At 42.2% G+C, this 23430-nt stretch overlaps 1 protein-coding gene across 4 annotated transcripts in view; it reads right to left on the bottom strand.

The window, feature by feature from the left end:
- Window positions 1-17630, bottom strand: part of OIT3 (oncoprotein induced transcript 3) — a 30570-nt gene extending 12940 nt beyond the window's left edge. Inside the window, exons 1-6 of one of the 4 annotated variants that reach the window (XM_067552738.1) lie at window positions 17476-17571; window positions 13861-13944; window positions 10911-11285; window positions 8395-8505; window positions 3375-3497; window positions 949-1071 (exon numbers count right to left, since the gene is read on the bottom strand). In XM_067552738.1, coding sequence (XP_067408839.1) covers window positions 949-1071; window positions 3375-3497; window positions 8395-8505; window positions 10911-11154 — 601 coding nt within the window. In that variant the 5' untranslated portion in view covers window positions 11155-11285; window positions 13861-13944; window positions 17476-17571. Of the gene's footprint in view, window positions 1-948; window positions 1072-3374; window positions 3498-8394; window positions 8506-10910; window positions 11286-13860; window positions 13945-16181; window positions 16295-17360 lie in introns of those variants that run through there. The other 3 variants (XM_067552735.1, XM_067552737.1, XM_067552734.1) reach the window with 3 other exon arrangements.
- Between the last annotated feature and the right edge of the window lie 5800 nt (window positions 17631-23430).

Genomic DNA, 23430 nt, shown 5'->3' with positions numbered 1-23430 from the left:
TGCTCCCTGTGTCTTTCTCCCAGTTGTACGTAGGACATCAACTCTTTGGGGGCAAGGGCCATATATTTTTTGTACAGCACCTAGCACAATGGGGTTCATGACTGAGCCTCCTAGGCGCTACCACAATACAAATAAATGATAAATTGTAACAACAGCTGATTCAAAATGTCCCTGATTGTACACAAACCTTGTGTATGCAAGGGAGGAAAAAAGCATTTCAGTTTCAAACTGTGGCAGGAATACAGTAAACGGGAGAGGAAAATTACTTACATTTCTTTGGCTCAACTCTTGTTTATAAAATTGCAGCTGATGCAATAGATGATTCATATACAATATGAATCATGTTGAAAGGGATTGGTATTTGCTATAAATGTATAGGCAATGTGTAGAACTAGTGACACGATGCAGACAGACTGCTTCAGGTTTCTGTGCAAGTCTTCCACAGTTAATTACATCACCATAAACCTGAAGATAATAACAGCTTGTATTTCTGCAGTTATGAAAAGTTTCTGTAAAATCTGTTTTACTCCCTAAACTACTGTATGTGACCAAACATTTGATTGAATTTAATACAGTAAGATTGCTTGTTCTTTAAGATGCTATATTCCTTCACAAAACACCCTTGACTTCTGACAGTAAATGGCATTGTTAGCAATCTCAGAAGAGGCACCAGTTACCCCTTTAAAGCCCAACCTACCTTCCTGAGAGTTGAGTACACAACACATGTTCTCCAGATGGTGCGGGTGAGTGAGCCATCTCTTATGCAGCAAAGGCATTATGAGCAAGGTGACCCTTCTACATCATCCAAGAGCCTAGGAGTGTCCTCTTCAAGATGTACTTTAGCTCCAATGGATTAAAGATATAAGGGTGCTTCTCTACTTTACCTACATTGCCCTGGGCTAGCCACACCGGACTGGTCTCTCTAACAAGTGATCTTTATCCCCCTACCTTGGCAACTGTGGTTGTCCTCTGACAGAACAAGTCCCCGTGGGCATTCACACTGGTATGTATCCTCCACTGCAATACAGATGTGGCTGCAGCCTCCATTGTTATTGTGGCAACCTTCAATTTCTAAAAGAAAATGTGATTATTATTGTTTGAAATTATTAATATGGAAAACCACCAAACACCAATTTAAACCATAAATTCCTTTATTAAATCAAAAGGCACGTTATGAAGTTGGTCTAAACATGTCTAAAAAGCCTAAATAAGAAGCAATTTACTACATCCCAACAGTAACAAAATATTTATAAACACTTGATCGAGATACTTACAAACAGGCTAAACCCGGGAGTGCTTAGACCCATATTGATTGGCTCCAACATGGTCAGGCAGGTATTAGTAATGAACCCTTTAAGGATTTACTTTTTTTATACCTTTTAACAAACAAGTGATGTTATTGCCAATTACTGACTTCAGCTAAAAACCAATTTGAGACAATTCATCCTTATTTCCAGCCTTAATCCAGGTAAAATTTACAACCGCCTTTCTTCCCAAGGCCTTTACGCCCCTCCTTGCTGTGCAACTGTTTTGCCGTTGCACCTGGGTTCACATAGACTAACACTGGTGTGTGGATTACAGAAGGGCCGTGTTACTTCATTTTAAGACAGATTCCCTTTGTTTAATTTAAAACCATCTGCAGTCACCCCTATTGGTCAGAGAGGCCTCCTTTTTAGAAACTTTCCCTTATCTTATTATTCTTTGAACCAGACATCCTCCCTACTTTATTCCTTCTAGCCTTACCACTCGTTTTCAAGTTCTTCCTTTTACTTGCTAATCAAGGGTTTTCTTTACAACACATGTATTTTCTTAACCAACCTTAAGCTAACTTTAATTCTTTAATTTTATACTTATCCTACAGAAATAAACAGTAAATGTCAGTTATGTAGCTTATAGTGTAGATCTCTGATTAGATTAGAGTTTTGGGGTAATAACTGGGCCAGATTTTACTTCATAAACTTCTGTGGAAACCAAATCAAAAAAGCATTTGCAATATTAACAGTCACTCACGTTTATCAGATTTCATGTGTTTGCTATTACTCAGAGTTTAACAGGGCATTTTAGTAAAAGGTTGTGAAAATTTTCCTTTGTTTGCTGACTAAAAATGCAGTTCACTTACTTTTTATGTCTAAAACTTGCACTGTACTGGATATATTTTTAGCCTTTTAGAAAAGAAGGGTCCTATTGAACCTATACTAAGTAGCGCATTCTACCAGCATTTGGCTGATGGGTCCATAGAACTGAAGCATTCATATAAAAATTGTTTTTAAACATGCATGTTCTAAACTAAGCATTCCTGATGAGGCCTTTCCCTCAACTTATGTCTGTACAACCCCACTGATTTTAATGCAGTTTAATGGGTGAACTGAGGGTAGAAGTTAGCCAGTACCCTCAGAGAGATTTGAGCTATTCCCTATACATCTCAAGAGGGTGGTAATTCTGAAGCACAGTGACAATATATTTGGTATCTATTTCACTGCTGATTGTTTCAGCACACATATAGCTGCCCTCTAGGGCTGAGAGTGAAGTTTAGGATTGTAGAAGGAGATTCTGCAAAGTAAAAAACCCACCCAATTCTTAACATAACTAACTGATATTTGTCCACCTACCAGTTCCATCCTTAGTTCAGGTTTTGCCAGATTAAGGCAATACAAAATCCTACTCATCCTCTATACATGAGTCACTGTTGCCCTGTCCCATATCGGATCATTTTGTCTCCATTCCTTCATCATGGTGGGAAGGGCCACACACAGAGGAGCTGATAGCTGTGCTGGTGAGGTCCCATCACTACATTATTTGCACTTATGTCATATTTCAAGGTTATCTTCACAACCATGAGGGCTACATACATTTATTTTTAAAACCAGTTCTTAGATTCTACCCTTTGAAAGGGACTGCTCCATCGCCAGGCACATGCTCATAGTGCCAATGTCAATCTCATCCTGCAGTTAATCTTCCCAAAAGGCAGCCATTGATTCACATTCCAAGGTGCTGTTTCAAGTACAGATTTCTTAGTTGAGTGTGAGGGAAACATCCTTCCTTTTTTCTCTTTATCAAGATAAAAGTCACTTATGCCTGCTAACAATCAATAAAAAGCTTGTTCACAAATACAAGTGTATGCTTTTGTTGGGAACAATACTCCATCACTTTCTTCTAAGCGTTTCAGGAGTAAAATTACTGGCAAGTAAAACAGTAACACAAGCGAATTTCACACTGGTTGCAAAATGCCACGACGGACTGAGTACTGTATGGTAATATTTATGTGGAAAACACCATAATGATTGATGTAACTTTATGGAAGTATGATTGTAGAAGGTGCTATTCAAAGCTGTAATTCAATGCAGGTGCCTTCATTCCTTTGCCTTTTAACTCACCTTCACAGGTTTTACCATCCTTTCCCAGTGTGCGCCCAATTCCACATTCGCAGCGATAAGAGTTCTTCAGATTCACACAAAACTCACTGCAACCTCCATTATTCTGTTCACATTCATTCTCATCTGCAGGAAGCAAATGCAGTAATACACAATTCTGCAACACAGTCTATAAAATGAAGCTGACGTACAGGACTGCTAGTAAGAAACTAGATTTATTTTCTGGCCCAACTCACACGAGCTAAATCAGCTTAACAAGAATCAATAACCCTATCACATAACCAGGGTCATATCCACTGACTGCAGTGAACAGCTCTGCTATTCTGAGTCTGCCTTAGGAACAAGGCTGAATATAAAGGAAAACAGGTCACAAACAGTGACATGCACACAGAAACTGTTTCACGGGAAGGATGACAGTATGGAACTTCTCTAGGAAATCGCATACTTGGACACGTTTGCAAGTCTGGGTAGCAGCTGCCAAGGAAGTTTGTGCTTGCATCAGGCTTTATGTACTCCATGGCTATTGTAATGGTTACCATTAAAAATCCAACATTCACCTATAGTGACCACACAGTGGTAGCAAAGATAACAGATACCATTATGTGTTAATCGTATGTAAACATTAGAGCTGGATTAACATTTTCCAACAGAACATTTTTCCTGAGAAAATGCCAATTTTGACAAAATTTTGTTTAAAGAAAAAAAAAAAAAAACATGTTTTGATAGGAATGGAATGCTTCGATTTTTCATTTTGAAACACCTTTGTGTTAGGTATTTATATAATATTATACCAATTGGTAATGATCAGTTAGAATCACTTACCAATTAGAATACCAATTTCAAAAACAATTACCAATTAAAATACCAATCATCAATGATTTTATCTTATGTCATACTATATTAGAATTTTAAATAATTATATAAAATAAAATACAAAATATAATAAAATGTATACTAAAAAGGTTTAAATCCAAACATTATGATTGGCCTAAAATATTTTTAAAAATTTTCATGTATAGGGAAATTTTTTAATTTTGACTTTTCATTTTGATTCAGAATGACTGTTTTTTCCCCAAAATAATTTCTTGCAGAACAGAAATTTCAAGTTTCAACCAGCTATAGCAAATGTTGGATTTTTAAATATAGTAAATGTGCAATAGAGACATCACAATAAACAGCCATTCAGACACACACAGCATCAAGAGGTAGTATGAAGAGTTGAATTCAGGAATTTTGACTCCAGTGACTCACACCTCTCTCTACTGTGCTACAAGGTGCAACAACATTAACAAGAAGTACTACCTAACACAATGAGTTCAGTCATAGTTCTCTAGAGAGCAGGGGCTCACAAAAACACAAGCCAGGATAAGGAGACTAAGTACCTGAACTAGCATTCTGTATTATTTGGAATGGACTTTGGCCATACCCCCTAAGATCTCCCTGAAATTGACCTGAAATGAGATGTCAAGAACCTTCCTTACTCAAATTAACTTACAAATAAATAGAGCCTGTACTATGTCTGTACTGGCTGCACTGAACATGGGATTACATTTCCCCATAGTGTAGGTGTTATTTGAGAGGAGATGGAAAAGACAGAAGTTGCCTTTGAATCCCTTGGCTGAGCCCTAAGAATTTTTTTCCATTTTACAAACTACCCCTGAAGCCTGTAGTTTCTCTTCCCTTTTGAGCTGAAAGTTTCTCTGTTCCTAGGGAATCCTTGTTCTTCAAACTTGATTTACTCTTTGTCTCCATGCAATGAATACATTAAAGGGGGAAAAAGTGATTGCTGGCAGCAGGCCACAAAAATGACAATTTTTCTAAGTCAAAGTAATATGACAAGGTTATCAATCAGCCAAGCTTGGATTTCCTCTACACAGCTTGTTAGTTATTATTTACTGGCTGACAGAAGCTAAAATAAAGGAAAATGTAATTTTAAAAGACAGTAGAGAGATGAATTCTTTTAGCTAACACTAGTCCTCCCACACGATCAGATTGTAGCTGGTGTCATGTTCTACTTCCACAAGCGACACAAGCTTGATGTTCTTAGTTTAAGGGATAAGTCGCAACGAATCTCTTACCCTTTAAGGGAAATGTTGAGTGAAGTTAGGCGACACAGAGATACTGCTTTTCATAGAGATAAGACATGGTGGTTAAAAAAAACCAAACCAAAACAAAAAACACTTTGGGTTGAAACTTAGCATTCATGAATACGAAGGATGATTGGGCTGGCTAGATAGACCTAAAGCAGGAAAAAGCTTTGCTTGGTACTTTCACATGGCTTTACCAAAGGCTGCACACCTTCAATGTTATCCATCTAGAGACCCTGTCAATCTAGCCCTGTAGTTCCACAAAATTATGCCAATAGAGTTTAATACTGTCTTGCTGGTACTCTAGTCCTGCTTATCAAATCAGAGACTATCAACATGGTGGTTTTTATGAAGACAAGTATCCTTTAGGGGACGAGATTGACAGACCACTGAATTTATTTCAATTGTGACAATCTGGGACTGAATCAAGGTTTCCAAGAGGTGAAAAGGGAGAGTGTAATTAGTATTATTAACCCACTAGGATAAGTTGGCCTATGTCAGGAAGCCTAAATCCTAACTCCAACCCATAATTTAGTTTGCAGATGAATGTATTAAATTTAAGAAAACTGAAAAGAATTGCAGGATCAGCAGTTAAGAACTGGGATTCAACATATATATTACATGTATAGTGTATTGCATAAAAAGTCTGTCTAGTTCCGTGATAGACAGAATTCCCAGATGCTGCTGTTTAGTACCAGAGCTGCATTCCCAGCCTACAACTGGCTGGAGAAGAGGGAATATCCAGAGTGAGAAAACAGACATGGGTAATTTTAATATTAAAGGCCAGACTGATCGTGTTACAAAAAAAATTGAACTTTCTAATGAATTTCCTTCAGTCTGAGTAATAGTAAGATGAATAATCCATATGGATTTAAAGACTGTTGTAGGAAAGCTACAAATATTACAGCTGAGAGGTGGTTGTGACATCTAGTTATTATGCAGAGGATGAGTAGTATGGAAATCCTACCCAGCCCTGCCCAGGGATCTACATAAAGTCTGCCAAGGACAGCAACAAAAGCTGCAACATTTTTAAGCAAGGATGAAAAATCAGTGAGTCAGGATTTCCATTTTCTCCATTGTCCTGGGAAACTCATCAGCGAATGGGCCCAATCCTGCAAATCCTCATAGTGAGCTCTCACTCAAGTCAATGCGAGTTCTGCACATAAATAGCATACATGATTAGTCCAATTAATGTTTTTAATTACATGGAAAAAAATAATGGGGGAAGCAGAGGCAGCAGGGTCAATCCTGCAGCAGGGACAGGACTATTAAAATTCCTTAGCAAAAACTGTGTGTGGAATCAAATTGTGCATATATTCGCTGTATTTTTCAATAGGAATAAATCTATGAAAATGGGTCTCTGTGCTTAAATAGCTGCTCCCAGATGCTTATTTTACACTTGAGGAGCCATTTGCAGTTCAAGCCGAAGACCTCAGTGGCTCATGAGATTAGTAAAGGGATACACGGATTTCACTTTGAGGTCATTAGTGAACTCCAGCTCAGGTCAGTAGAGATGAAGTCATTACCATCTTCTATCTGTTCATGACTTAAGTGAAATGACCTAATGGCCTCAGTCCAAGAGTGAGCAGATATTTACAGCGCAAAACCCACTTTGACAATTAACAGAGTCAGCAGAGAAACCAACTGTTCTCTCTTCTGTAGAGCTGGTCTCTCACAGCTTCAGACTGAAAGCACGTTAGCCAGGCAATGTGAGGAAACTTGCACTGCTGTTCTGTGGACATATAAAGGGAAACTGTCTGCAGGGCTGTCAGTCCAGCACTTTTCTCCAGTGCTAAATTTAGTAAAGGAAAAAATAACACCTCTGCCTAACAGCGTGAAGGTCAGAAGAAAGCACAAGCTATTTGATCAATCTTTTACCACCAGGTATTTATCACGGATTTAAGTTTTAATTCATAAAAACCACAGTCTATGGACACAAAAAATATTAAAAAGATAAAAATCCATACATATTTTGTGGACTAATGACAATAATGGAAAGACTCATTCATCATTCAATTTTCACATCCATCATTATTCTTCTCCACCATAATCAGACCCTAATGAAAAAGTGTGGGAGCAGAGACAGATCTCACCACTAGTCCTGAAGGCCAACAGACTCAGGTTCTGAGCCAGAAAAGGAATTAAGTCCCAAAGTTGAGGGCCCTCCACTGAAAAAAGCACCAGTCTCATGCCATTTAAGTCTGGGAACTCTTACCTATTGGTCACAAATTATCTAGTGTAGTCTCTCTGCCTCCAACATGGATTTTTAGATGTCTGTCTCTGCAAATATAACAGGTGATTTGAAGATACCGAGTCCCAAGCCTCGGACAAGGCTCTGCAAGGACAGTAAGATTGTCAGCATCACGCATCTCAGCACGTAGCACTGAGAAGTGAATGCGACTGTTTGGAGGACGAAGGAATTTCACAGAGTAGTGAAGGAAAAACTTCTCATGACAATCATCCCATTGCTGATTATGAATGAGGCTCCGCAGTGACCTTCCAAAGCAAATCACCACTGACAGCAAAGCTGCTGCCCTCTGATTGGCTCTTCATTAAACCACTGCCGGTCCACACAGAAAGCAAATTCAGCCTTGGTAACTACATGGCCTCAGGGACACCAAGATAATGATCATTCAGATGCTGATTCAAGGATGGAAAACTAAATAAAACCCAAAAGGTAAGATCACTGACCTGCAAAAAATCTGGACTTGTTACAAGCAACAAAGGGTAAAATTTATTCCAAATGTATCTGCCTCACCACTTTTAAAAAAAAAAAAAAAAAAAAAAAAAAAAAAAAAAAAAAAAAAAAAAAAAAGCAGTTAACTGGGAGGTGAATAACTAAAGGAACAGAAAGGAAACATCAATAACTTGTTTCATCCCTTTCCTCCAGCTGGTTTCTGCTTGCACTTCCTATGCCCCTCTGTTTCGGCCCTTACCAAGACAGGTCTGCCCATCGGGTCCCAGCGTCGTCCCCAGAGAACACATGCAGTCGCCAGTATCCAAGCAGGAGCCGTGGCAATCCACCACATCACAGATATCATAGAAATCTATAGAATGACAAGAGGACTGTTCAGATAGAATACTGAGTATCTAGTCACCTACTTTTACCATTAATGACATGAGTTTCATGCCCTCAGTTAAGTTGATAAGTTACAAGGCCAGCCTACATTAGAAAAGCAGCACTGGTCTAATTAAATCGACTCTGAATCGATCTGTTTAAACCGGTACAAATTTCAAAGGTAGACATATACATTGGTTTACAGACAATCTAAATTTAAATAAGGATTAAACCATTTTATGCATCTACATTAGATGTCTGCAGTTTAACTAGACAGATTTAAAGCTGATTTAGTGAAACAGCTGCAACTTTCTAATATAAGCAAGCCTACAATCTAAGCTGCATCAGTCTAACAAGTCATTGTGCAAGAAGAAAAGAAATCAGTCATCTTCTCTCACAGGTACTGAGGCATCTTCTAGGCCAGGGGTCTTTAAAGATGACTTGTAAATGGGGAAAAAAAACAGGGTTGTGCTCTTTTTCTATGTTATGTTTTTTTTTAAAAAAAGGGCAGGAAAATTTTTATATGTATTTACATTAAAAATTCAGGTCCCATATTTCCCGGTTATTCCTGAAAGACTTTGTGAATGGCACTGTGGGGGGTGACCATAGTGCCCCCCTGACCACGGTGCCCTGGTCTCTCAAACCTCAGCCCAGTTCCACTAAAGTCATAGGTAGGACCCTATCAAATTCATGGCTGTGAAAAACATGTCATGGAGTGTGAAATCTGGTCTCCCCCATGAAATCTAGACTGTTGTTTACTTTTACCCAATACTACACAGATTTCATGGGGGAGACCAGAATTTTTCAAACGGGGGATCCTGACCCTAAAGGGAGCAGAAGGCTATTCTAAGGGGGTTGTGGTATTGCCCCCCTTACTTCTGCACCGCCTTCAGAGCTGGGTGACAAGAGCGTTGATGCTGGCGGGCGCCCAGCTCTGAAGGCAGTGCCCCGCCAGCAGCAGAAAAGAAGTAAGGGAGGCAACATCATACCATGCCACCCTCACTTCTGTACTGCTACTGATGGCTTCGCTGCCTTCAGAGTTGGGCTCCAGCCAGCAGCTGCAGAGCTTTCTGCAGCGGGGGAAGGTTCCCAGAGGTGGGTCTGACCTGGCCCCAGGATTGGCCCATGCAGGGGAAGAGGAAGTCCTGTCTCTCTCATCCCAGCTGACACTAACAGCCGGAGCCCAGCACATAGTAGGAGCCCCCTGCCAGGAGCCCCCAGCCCTGCCACTCCCCAGCTCCTGGCCCAGTGCTCGAGGGGCCTTGGGCTGGCTGTGTGTGTGGGGGGGTGATCACAGTGCCCTCTGCAGTCGCACACATCACCCACACATAAAGCCAGCCCTGCCCCCCCAAAAAATGTGACACCCCCTCATACCATGCCACCTGTACTTCTATACTACTGCCTTCAGAGCTGGGCAGTCGGAGAGTGGCAGCTGCTGGCTGGGTGCCCAGCTCTGAAGGCAGCGCCCCGCCAGCAGCAGCACAGAAGGGAGACAATACCACGACCCCCCAACAAGAGCCTTGTGATCCCTCCACGACCCCCTTTTGAGTCAGGACCCTCGTGGTTACAACACGGTGACATTTCAGATGTAAATATCTGAAACCATCAAATTTATGGTTTTTTAAATCCTACGACCATGAAACAAACCAAAATGAACCATGAATTGGATAGAGCCCTAGTCATAGGAGCTGGCCTGGTCCTGTTTCTGTAGCCTGGGCTTTCATTACTTTCTTTAGAATATCTAATTCCTAGGCACAAGGGAACTCCCCCACTCCACTTTTCAATTGTTTTGCAGCATCATCATAGAGGCATCCCCACTTCACATATCAAGAGTGTGACAGGCCCAGCCCTCTGGCCCCAGAACCCTCCTTTACTTGAGAGCTGGCAGGAACTCCTACTCCTGTTTTCTGCTGCCAGCTCTCCTCCTGCTGGAGGATGGAAATGCCATTCACAGATTCTGAGGCCAGACGGGACCACTGTGATCATCTACTTTACAGACCAGAAGGGACCACTGATCTAGTCTACCATGTTCTCTATGACAGGGGCCATAGGACTTCAAGCCCTGAGCTCAGACTCTGGGCAGGGGGGAAAGACTCAGGGAGCAGCCTGTCTTGGATGGCTACTATAGGCTGGCACTGCATTGCGGATCTGTGACTAAGGGGCTAATGCTAGAGGGGCCTGGGGACTGTCTGTTTGCGGATAAAGGAGTGATTTCTGGCTGCATTCCTGCCTCCCCAAAGTCAGTAGGAGGATTCCCCACCCCAAGGCAAAGGGTGGGAGTTGTAAACTAACTACCAGAGAGGGGGGAACCCCCACCATAGTTGTCACTCAGAGAATTGCAGAAAAGAATAAAGAAATTGCGAAAGAAAAGAAAGGACTTTCATAGTTACTTACGCCCACAGTATACATGGAAGCAGACACTAGGCTTGGTTAAGCGGTAGACATAATACCCGCCTGGACACGCTTTAACATCTATTGTGGTGTTCCAAAGGCAGCAGTTCCCACTGAAGCTGGCACAGGCTTGCCTTTGGACAATGCCATCTGATTCCCGAGGGTGGCTGCCATTTAACCAGATGGGGGCGTGGGTTCCACAGTGGTTCTCTGGGATGCAGAAGGTAGGCATGGCATCGCCAGCCATGCCAGTGAAGCGGTACCACTCCCCATCAATGTGGCTATCACATGTAGGCTGGTCACGGGAACCATTTATCTGGTGATCAGTGTTCCTCCAAGGCTCATTCAGGCTGATATAGGCAGAACAAGGGTCCAGCGCTAAGGCATATGGTAAGAGAGAAGAGGGAGAACCCAGTGATAATCAAACCATGTTTACTGACTGATAGCTGTAGAAACCAGAAAATAATTTCAGTTATATTTTTCCATTCCTGATATAGCAAAATCTTCTTAAAGGACAGAGATCCCAGTGGAGACAGAATGATGCTGGCAAAACGATTGTCCCATTTACCAGAAATTCAGGTGCAGTATTCTAAAAGTTCAACTTATTTAATTAATTCCTTTAAAAACAAGCAACGTAAAGAACATTAGAGCACTCAAAACACTATTTGACAGTGAGAATAACTTCCAGAATAACTGCTGTATAATGGGTACCTGGAGCATAGCAGAATGAAGTGAACAAGTGGAAAACATTCTTGCAAATTCAAGGTCTGACCTGCAACTAAGCTTGTAGGGAACATCAGATGGACTATTTAAGTGGACCAGACACCCCATGAAACTATTATTTAAGCATAACTGAAATGCCTTGCACGACATCAGTTCTTTGGCATTCATCCATTTGCTGGGGCCAAATAAGTGTCCAGCCCATTGGAGTTAATGCTAACTATCCCCGACTTCAGTGGGAGGAGTATCGGGCTACAAGTGGATTCTGTGGCATTTATAAAATCCATAAAAAAGCATTTATCAATAGCACAGTTCACTTTTTGTCGAGTTCTAGTTTTCTATGGACATAAGCCAGAAATCATCACTAGAAGTAGCTATTAGAATGCAAGCAACAGATAGTTGGTGAAGAATGCCATATTCATGTTACAGTTCTATAAACGGAAAATATCTGCCTGTTATCTCCGCCAGTGATCTGGCTCATAACCTACACAAAAGTCATTAGAATCTAATATAATTGTAAACCCTCAGGCATCTCCACTAACTCCTGTTCATTCAGGGCCCAGTTCAAACCACTGTCTTTGGATTTGGCACTCTATCACCCTGCCCCCAGTGTAGCCTTGTACACCAGTGCAAAGGGCTACTATGCTGACTTGCTACGGTTCGACTCCTAACTTGCACAGTGTAAATTACTACACGAAGCAGTGGAAAAATCAGTTCCCTTGTATTTAAAGACCCAGGTGGACTTGCCCCAGACTACCCCAAGCAACTTGTCCTCAATATTCTTTCGGTCCATTTAACATTAGCCTTTCCTTGGACTCAATACATTAATTATGGTTGGTGTGACTACCTTCAGCTGCCACCTGAAACAGCCTTCCTATCACCTCTCTTCGTATGTCACCTCGAAACCTACAGAGTGGCGTGCTCTGAATTGGGACACGCGAGGACATCTACTGACTTCAGTGGGAGATTGTGTGCATGTTTGTTTTATATATGGAACGTATTGAGAATGTCCCTATTAAGAGACCTTTTTGAACAGTCTGCAAAATAACTAAAATGGAAGAACACTGTTCCGGTGAAAATACATGAACAAAAATATTCACTGCATTTTCATCTTTACTGTATTTAGCCTGTCAGGCAGTTTCTATACTAAAAGATTGGAACTTAGATTTTCACAATAAACACACCTGGGTAAGCACCATTAACCATGACTGCATTTGTCCCCATTAAGCAGAATGTATGCTAATATTGTCCTGACTGAAGAGAATTCATTACCTTCAGTAGTATTAGACTAATAAAGCAAGTCATTCTGATTAAGCATATTGCATCTAAGTGGAATACACTGTCTCTCTATTATATTTCTTCCATATATTCTATAATTTCTCCCTCTGCTATTCGTTATTTAACTTAACTCTAAAGAATGGTAGTTTATATTAAATGTAGTTTATATTAAAGATGCCATTAAAAATTAACTATTGTTTTTAATGAAATGTTCTAGATACAGATACTGTCTTTGTAGAATAATTATTATTGTTTCACTTGCTCTGAAATGGGAACCAGAGAGTGCTTTGAGGAATGGGTTGGAAGATTGTCTAGTTTAACTGTATCCTCTGTAAATACCAGTGTCCTTCACTGAAATACTATCTTGCAGCTTCCTATAATACAACAAGAACCTTCAAAGAATCTCTCACTAAACATCCTTACATCAACTGCAACCCCAGATTTGTCTCATTTGGACTTGAGTCCAAATAAAAAAAATAAAAAAAATTTGCTGCTCTATAATGGCCCCCTGCCGCAGAGCTGTGAGATGGAGCTGTAGGAGATCAGGTTTGGATCAAGGAGGAAAACTTTTAAAGAAACTTTGATAGCATTGTTTTTAAACTTGCTACACCACATGTATTCCTTAGCCCTAATGAAGACTGCAGGGAGAAGCCCTCATTAGGAATCTCAGATCTCTGGTGAGTCACTATGCATTTCTCTTTCCTGCAACCAATCTCTCTCTCTCTATCCTGTCTCTCCCTCCAGCTCATCCATCTACAGAAATGCCACCTTCTTAAAGCCAGTATTCCCGAAGAGATTATTTTACCTCCCAAACAAGGACAGACTTGACTCCCTAATTTAAGGTGTCCCAATCCTCGCTCTTGTAAGAAAAGACAATGAACTCATTTCATGGAAGCACTAGGCTATCTCTCTATCCAGAACAGATACAACTGAAAGTCGTCACATTCACACTTACCTGGCCTTTCTCCTTAATGTTTTAATTTCAATGACTTTCTTGTTTTGGGGTTAGGGTCAGTTACTGTCCAAGATCAAAAGCTCTCTGTGTTAGCAACAAAAAGGGGGCAAAGTGAGTAATTCCCTGTCAACTTCTCAATTTAGCAGCACTGAAGATATATACAATGCAATTAGTCTCTATACAGTGTTTTTCACAGATGGGATAAGAAAACACTTGCCAGGGAGACCTCATCATTAGCTAAACAGATAAGAAAGGTTTTAAAGGTGAGATTTAGAGAATGGAACAATGTGTAAACCGGGGAATGGTCCTGCTATTGTGGGGATCTTTCCTGGCTTAGACACTACCCGGGTGGACTTGGTTAGCAGAAGGATCTAAGTCCTTGCTCCCATAGGCCTGCCTGACCTCAAGGCCTCCCCTTCCACTGTCCTGTATGGCATGGCCCTCGTAACCCCGACTAGGCTGGGCCCAGGATTCCTCAGAGACTCGTCCTCCAGTCTTGCCATGGTCACTAGGACAAGGGCTAGGGTGTTCCTACTCCAGGGGACCCTCTTCATATTGGACGCTTCCCTGACCCATTACATACTGTTTAAAGCAAAAACAATTTATTAAACATCAGCTAATATAAAAACAAGGCACAAATGGGAAAGGAAACAAGCAACCCCGTGCTGTGGGCCGGGGGACACCTCAAACAGCTGTCTCAGGGACCTCAGGGAAGCTCACAGTCTATTCCTCACACAGCCCAGGCCTCCTGCCCAGGCCCTGGCTGCGCTGCGGTGACACCGCTGGTCGGACACTTGCTCTGGTGGTGGCCACACGCCCGCAGGCTCCAGGGGCAGGACCCTTCTCCCCAGCGTTGGCCCCCCCATCAGGGTCACAGGCCCCCCTCCACGGCTGGCCCATGAGACCTCTTGTCCGGTGGTGTCTCCCTGCACTGGGCCCTCTGCCCAGGGTGCCCCCGCCACTCTCCTCAGCTGCTCACTGCACTGGATGCCAGAGGCTCCAGCTGTGCACAGCTGTTCTGCCTCCAGCTCATCTCTGCTCCAGCCTAGCTCAGGCTGCAGCTCTCCCCTTAGCTCAGCCCTGCTCTGGCTCAGGCAGTGCCAGCTCACAAGGAGGACAGGACCCCATCCTCCTGATTCCCTCATTAGCCTGCCTGCCCTGTCAATCCAGCTGACCTGGCGCATTGGCCTCTCCCCATTGGTTCTGGGGTGTGTCAGTCTCAGGGTCTTGATTTCTCATCGGCCCTTCCCCTTTCTTTTGGTACTGGGAGAGGGCCAACCAAACGCCCCCACTAAGTTTCAGTAAGGGGCCAACAGTTCTCTTACAAATCCAGAGGCTTGGAGGGAGAGAAAGGAAAACTCCTGCTCCATGAAACAGCACAAGCAAAAGAACAACACCCCAATCCAGATTGTGGGCAGTTTCCAGCAGGAGGGGAAAACAGTGACTAAAACACTCCTTCACCCTTAGAAGACTGAAGATTAACACAGCTAGTTGCAGACAATCAGCTGCAAGACCTTGCAGCTACTACCTCAACAATCTCAGCCAGCCTCTCTAAACACCAGTTCTTTCTGACACTGCAGATGGTGAGAAAAAAAAATTTTTTTGGTGGAAAATTTTAAAACTTTTCACAAAATATGGAAAAGTTTTTTTTTTGTTTGTTTTTTATTGAAACAAAGCAAAATTGCAACATTTTAATGTTTAATTTCCACCCTTTCCCCTTTCACACATCCCTTTCCATTAGTTTTGCTGAGTGCTTTTGGAAATAGCATGGCCAACTTAATGCTGTGAGAACATTACCTTTCATTTAAATATTTCAATCTGTCATCTTAATGATTATTACTTTTTGTTTGTGCACTTTAACATATAATTACTCAGCTCATGATCTAATAGGCATTTACTAGTCTGACATTCTGGAGAAAGATCAGTCCTGTATATTTTGGGTAGTTAGTTTCTGTTCTAAAAAGAATAAGTAATAGAACAACAGAGAGGGTATAGTTCTCCAAATTAGATCATGTGAGCAACTAGCACAGTACCTGCCCACCCTAGTCAAGAAAGAGTCTCCACCATTAATATTAAATTTTCCCCAGCTTTTAACTATAAAGAAATGGATATGTTGCCTGCTTAGGCAGACTCCAAACACTCTGACAAAAAGGACTCTGTGTAGAACAGGGAGGTAGTAAAACTCCTCCTTAAGCTATTTCTAATCCTGATTCCTGGATCTACCACTCTTATCCATGAGAAGTGCAAGGCCTCCCAGCATAAACCTAAAAATATCATGCATTCAAATACTCCTAAAAGCAGTGCTACTTTTGGTTACTCACCCACTGAAGATATTGGCTGTGACTTGACATAGACACAGAAGAAAAACAAGTACTGGAACATCCCACTCAACCAAGTAAAAGTTGCACCTGAACAGAAACTGCCTGTTCCTGCTCCCGTTCTCTCTGGCCTCACCATCCTTCTCTCTGACTGCCTCTCCTAATGTTTGTGTGTTTTGACCCCAAGCTCTGGGGAAAACTAGTGGTGCTAGTACTACTGGAGGGTTTATCAGAGGAAGCGACTGAGGGGATGCTGGGCATAGCTTCAGCCTTGACCTGCACACAGCATCGCTGCCCTTTACTGACAACAGGGTTATTTTTACACATCAATCTTGTTTTTAAACTCATCTCTTATTGTTTTCTTGCATGACTGCCCTACAGTGACACCTCTAATATCTTATCTGCAGGGGGAATTCTAACGGAGGGGACTCTCGGACATCCTGTAAGGATGGAAGAAAAGGGTAGATTGGTGCTAGCTGTTGTCTCTGCTCCTTCCGTAAGTCATATGACTTCATGGTGCTCATTATGCTCCCCCCAGTCAATTGGAAAGTTTTAAGGGGAGGTAGTGATGGAGAGAAGGATGAAGACTAAACCCTCCCTGCAGAGATTGCCCAGGACCAGATGGAGCACTGCTGTAATGGGAACATCAGGCAAAGTGAAGAGAGGTGTCCCACAATGGACATCTTCCATGCTAGAGGGCAGATACCCTGACCACCTTAGTCATGAGTTTTGTACAGAGTCTGCTCAGTGCACAAGAAACACACTATTTACAGCACTGCTGCAGTCTGGGAATGTGCTGCTTTATTCCACTAGTAGCACACAGGGTACTGAAGACACCCATTAACTAACAGGAAGGTGGGGGGAACCAGAGAGAGAGAGTAATCCAGGTAACTCTTTGAAGACTGCTTTACTATCTGAAGTTACTATCCACAGGTCTTTAATGGATATACCTGCCTTCTACCCTGTCTTTTTACACTGAATGTACTTCACCAAAAGTCATTTTATTTTGTAATCTGCCTTTTTACCCTGTTAGTCAGTGGTTGAAGACAAGCTGGTAGCTGTGAAAGCCACCACGTGTTCTGCAATCTGCAGTCTATGAGAAACAAATGTGGTAGCCTCCAGCCCAGCACCCAAAAGTCAGCTCTCTGCTGAAATAAATCCACCCCTGCAGTTGGCACTCACCAGAGATGTTGACAACTGAACGAGCAGAAAGGGGAGTGATCCTCCTACTCCTTTACCAGCTAGAGCTCCTGCTGAAGGGGATAGATTAGCAGTATAAATATCCCATTTTAAATACCTGCAGGCCCTTTGTGTCCTGTGCATTGCAGCTGTCTGCTCCCCTCCCAGGAAATCATCCCAAGGCAGCAGGCCTTCCTCACCAGCTGAGAAGCCCCAGTGGCTCCTGTGATGCTCAGCAAAGACTCAGAGCCAGGGACTGGGAAGAGTCTGGCACAGCTCCACCCCACTCAGGGTCCCAGTTCTAAGCATTGAATGTAACAGGAGTCTTGCATTACATACTAACTGGTTCCAACTGGCTCATGCCAGAGCCTCTTAAAGACACAGTTCCTCTAGTCCCGGGATTGGGTGAGCACATATCTTGCGCCAGACTCCTTGTGCCAGGTTCCACACTGGTGCAGGATAACTTTGATACCCTGACACTATAGGTTCAAATCCTCTCAGGGGTGCCTCCGCCCTTTGTCCTTTTAAAGTACATAATATGAGTTCAGCAGAGTTTACTTGGGGAGGGAAAAGAGAAGGCAAATTTCAGATAAAAACAGGTATTTAGTACCTCACTGCTCTGAACAGATATTCAAGATCCTAGCCATGTTGTATTAAAAAAAAACCCTTTTCCTCTTTATCCTTGCATAAAAATTGCCCGTGACAGTGATGTACTGTATGTTGCCTACCTGGGTGCTACACTTCAGCCCAACAGTAGCTGTATTTCAGGTGTGAAGCAACTTCCCTATTTACATAGTTTATAAATGCTTTTGAGATTTGTTGGAATGATGGTTGCTGTATAAATGTGTTACACCTCCATCAATAAAAAGGCAAAACTTTTAGTACATGTTGTAACAGCAGTTGTGAGAATGCATAAGGTCTTGCAACAGAGGGAGAAAGAAAACTAAAATTCAACATGCAAAGCCAAGGCGAGCTGAGACTCTAGAGATGATCATTTTCATTCCCAGAAGAGAAATTAAAACTGAAGGGAGACTATTGTAGCAAGTCAATACAATTACGGTTTGCCATTTTCATTCAGAGGCTGATTCATACTTGAATTCAAGGGTAAATAAAACTGACAAGTTTGAATTGAAATTCCTATTTGTGTTACACGCGTGTACGTATATTATTGCTCTATGTACAATTTCATTGTCAGCTGCAGCTCTTATTTTTGTAGCAGACATATTAGTTTTGATAGTAGCATTGTGGTTGTATGTGAGTGACTGGTGACTAGTAGCATAAAGAAAACAATGGCATCTCACTCACATTCATTCAGCTTCCAAAACTAAAAGGTTATATAGACATAGCCCCATCATGAGCTGCCAGGGAACCTAAGACAGTGGAGTTTCCAGCACTTTGGATGACAAAACTGTACCAAACCCCTTACTTCTCTCTATTCCAGGGATTCGGTTTAAATCTTTATAGATGCACTGTGCTGCATTTGATCCAAATTTACCTTTGAATTTGACTATGCAGTGAAGATGAGGAGTACATACAAGTTGTATATGTACCACCACCTGCACAGAGCTCTTCTGTCAGCATGCCCGTACCTGCTACCCTCTTCCTCTCCCCTGCAGCCTGATCTTTGGTCCAAAAATAATCATGGATGAGCTAGAATTATGACACCCCCGCCACCATCCGGGAGGACTTAGGCTTAGGCTTGGCTAGTGTGGAGCTATTGGTATATGCAGGCTGAAATTCTGAGGAGGAAAGGAAGATGAAAGGCACACAAATACCCTTATTGACATGGGGGTTTGGAGCTCGCTTAGGCATCCATTCAGTAGTGATGAGCTGCAAAGGAATTTCCATCAGATAGTATCTATTCAGAGCCTATCAGTCCTATTACAGTGCAGAGGGAGTGCTGCTGAGTGGTGAGGTATATCCTGTCCAGTACCAGTCAAAATCATAATAATTCATGTGAGATATGCCATGTCAGGTACTGTTAGAAAGGCTATAATGTGCTAAGTAAGATAATGTTTAAGTTCATGTGTTATATGTGTAATGGAAGTTATGGATATGGTTGATATATCTGTATTTCAAATTGTGCTGTGTCTGGGTAATGCCCCAGACAGGATGGCTGCAGGGATGGCCTGCTTAATGGCCCATTAAGACATTCACCGGTGCAAGGACCCAGGGGAAGAAGCCAGGAATGTACCTGATGAGTCACCAGGACTTGCTCATGTGACTCTGGACTCCATTTTGGTTCCTCTGCAATTCCACAAGCAGCATGGCAAGGGCCAGAGGACATAAAAGGCAGGTGCCTCGGATCCATTTTGTTTTCAGTCAGGTTCAGCCTCCTAGCTACATCTGGATCAAGTCATCTGCAACTGAAGCTGTGAAACAAAGGACTGAGACCCATCTAGGTACTGGATGTATACCAGCCTATACAAGCCTATACAAGCCTGCAAACTCCACAATTCTTCTATATGGACTTTCAAATCATTTGTATGTATCTGATTGCTTTAATCCTTTAACATTTCTCTTATAGTTTGTTTCTTTTTATAATAAACCTTTAATTTTAGTTACTAAAGGATTGGCTGGCAGAGTGGAATTTTGGGTAAGATCTGAACTTATATTGATCTGGTACTGTGGCTGACCCTTTGGGGTCAGGAGGAACCTTTTTGGTAAAGAGCATAGAGTTTAAATACCTGGTCTCTTTACTGGACCTAGTGGCTGATTGGGGGCTGGAGACTGAAATGCAGTAAAGGGGGCTTTGTATATTTTACTTGGACTAATTGATAACCAGTGTTGGGAATCAGAAGCACTGTTTGTGGCTGGTTGGGAAGTCTGACTTCAGTGTCACCCACCAGTGCTGGGAGAATCTGCTCTCCTTTTACAGCCTGCCCTGCCCTTTGCATTTTCAGGGGCTGCCCTGGGAACAGAAGGGTCACACCAATGCTGCCTTTAGGTAACTATCAGAACCATCCTTGTAACACATGAAAGTTAGATGAAAACACTACACAGATGGCTGTTTGAGCTAATGAAATTTTTCACTGCAGAAGTGATCCTGGCAAGTCTGAAAGCCCCTGGCTGGCAGAAAGGGGGGGGGGGAAACAAATCAGCACTTCCTGATGCTGAAAAGCCATTGAAAGCCTGACACTTACTGTAAGATCCCCATCCGCAGTTAACTGGAGGATGTGTGCTCCCGATAAGCCTGGACATGGTACCAAAATTAATTGTGTGTGTGTCAAGGACTTCTGCTTAGATAGCTCTTGTTTCTGTAAACAAGCTGTCCCAGGACTGAGCACTCATGCTCCACTTTGACGACCATTGACTCTCAAACTGGGGGTCATGACGTGGTTATGTGGGAGTTGTGAGCCCTGACCCGGCCAGTTGTGGGGCTGAGTCTGGAGTGCTGCCACCGGCTCTCTGCTTCCTCCTGGCAAAGGAACATGGGGGGTGGAGGGGAGGGGTGACACACAGATACTGCTCAATACTGCTCGGATACTGCTGTGCTGTAAGGCAAGGATTGGGAGCTGCTGCTCTCTGCCCTCCCCTAATGCAGCCCAGATGGGGAAAGTGACCTGGATGCAGGGAGTCCTGGCATTGCTCCTCGCTCCTTCCCCCCAACCCACAGCCCCCTAGGAGCATTTAACAGTATTATATATAAAAATGTGTTTTTAATTTCTAAGGGAGGTCGCACACTCAGGCTTGCTGTGTAAAAAGGGGTCACCAAAGAAAGAGTTTGAGAACCACTGAGACGGAATTCACAAAATTCTAACAGTCTTTCATTTGGCACTATTATGGAATTTAAACCCCACCCATGAAGAAAAATTCAATTGAAAGGTCACATTAAGATTAAAAACAGTGTTGAGGTGGCAGTGCAGTCAGCTCTGAGTTTAGGATGGTGGGGGATTATTCCATTCCCCACATGGCAAATATTATATTGGAAATTCAGTTATACTAATTAGCACCTACACAGCATTTATCCATAAATATCAAAGCACTTTATGAGGTAAGATAAGCGTCATCCCTGATTTTCAGATGGGAAAATTAAGGCACAGAGAACTTGAACTTGCCCAAGATCACAAAGCTAGGCAACAGCAGAACTGGGACTATAACCCATCTCCTATTTCAGTGCCCTGCCCTTTGGATCATGCAGCCAAGGCTATAGAGTAGTACCTGCCCCTAATACTCTAGATCTGGAAACCAAAATTTGCCATCCTTCTATACATCAAAGAATGCTCTGGACTGGCCTTCTACACCTAAAGATCTAAAGCAAGAATGTCAATGTGAGAGCAGGAACGATTATTTAGGGTGAACTGGGCCTAGAGTTTCCAGGATTTAGTGGCAACATTGTTTTATGGGAAATGCTCACCATTGCTTTTTTTTAAAAAAAATTAAGTTTCTAGCTTGCTAGAGAGGAAAATTAACATTAAGGCTATGGCACACACAAACTAACCACAAATACAGCATGGGGATTAGGATTTATGACTTACAAACCAAAAGTACAGAGTTAAATAAGATGATCCAGTACCTCAGTTAGTAGAGGAAATCTAGCTGCTTTACTTGATAGTGTTGTGGTACAAGATATCCTGGGTTAATAACAGCTTCAGGATCTCTTACCAGCCTAGGGCAGTTCTGGCATATTATAAAAGAGACATTGGAGTCTGTGAAAACTGCAAAGGCAGCTGTTTGTTCTAAAATGGTGGCCAACAGCTGGTCTATGGAGAACATCGTCCTCTAGTCTTTCCCCTCTCCTTATAGGTAGCAAAGAGGCAAATAGCATTACCCAAGATTTAGACAGAGGGGAAACTGGCAACTCTGGGCCCGGGGCAGAATGCCAAGTTAGGATCACATGGGGCAAGGGAGAACTTGAATACCCCCTCGCTTGTCTAGAGAAGGGGTATAACACTCCACTCCCTAAAAACATACTTTTCAAAGAACAGTCACATATATTGGAAGTGATAAGCACAGAGCCGATTACTGTCTCGTCAAATGAAAATTGAACTTGGGAGACAAAAGGAGCAGATGAACTTTGCATATAACCACAGACAACATGTTTCCTTCTTGCTGGTGTCAGATTACACTGGAGCTGATGCATGCAGTGTTGCATTAAGATGCAGGCAATATTGCCAATGCTTAAATTGGTAACAACTGGAAATTTCATTACCACTTGTTTGGCTTTTAAACACAAGACAAATTAGGTGAAGTACCAGATGGCTGGTGCTGCTGTACGAGATACAAGGGAGAAAGTGACAGAACATCTGCACCCAACTTTAGAATCTAAGTGTAGCTAAAAAGAAGTGCCAAGAGCTTTGAGTTTTTAGCACCTCTCAGACTGTAACATGGTAAAAAGGTGGGGCCTCTTTATGTGACAGTCAGATATGAATTTTGGTGGGCCTAGTGGGCAGGAAGGATAATCAGATAAGGACAACTTGCAGGAAACTGACTTACAGGAACACCAGAAAAGACAACCAGTCCAGTGGAAGATTGTGGAATCAGTAACTACACCTCACTTCTTCCCTCCCCCTGACTCTCCTCTGGAATGATAAGAGATGTAGAGAAAAGTTTCTTCATAATATTTCTTTGCCTTGCGATTAGGGATTTTAGCAGGAGACAGAAGTAGTTCCAGAATACTTTTGGATGCCACTTCTGCCCAATTCTTTATGTAAAGTATGTTGTGTCTACAAGAGGCAAGGGACTAATCTATGCACTGCACTGGAAAAGAAGTTGCTAAAAATTGACAGCAGTTACAGATAAGTAAAAACAGATACTTTCAATCTGGAACTTTAAATCCAAAAAGGGGATGAGCATGTGAATACTAGCCAATAATGTATTCCACAATCAATAAACAGGAAAAAATCCTCTGGAATCCAATGTATTGAGATTGTAACCAGGACAAACTAAACGCCCTGCTGATTATTATCTTAATGAACAGCCATGAATAGCCAGTAGATGTTTGTGGCAAATAAACTGCAGTACAGTCACTAAAGTCTTAAAAGACTTTAAATCTTTGAAACTTTGCCCAAATCCAGTGTACAGCCTTTAAAATTAAAATATGCTGGGATAGCTGGAGGTCTAAGGATGCAGG

The sequence above is a fragment of the Emydura macquarii genome, unplaced genomic scaffold (assembly GCF_026122565.2).
Source record: "Emydura macquarii macquarii isolate MOO-44397 ecotype Brisbane River unplaced genomic scaffold, CSIRO-AGI_Emac_v2 contig_1390, whole genome shotgun sequence".
Lineage (NCBI taxonomy): Eukaryota > Metazoa > Chordata > Testudines > Chelidae > Emydura > Emydura macquarii.
The sequence above is the reverse complement of the archived record's forward strand: the minus strand, read 5'-3'. Positions and strand labels throughout refer to the sequence as shown.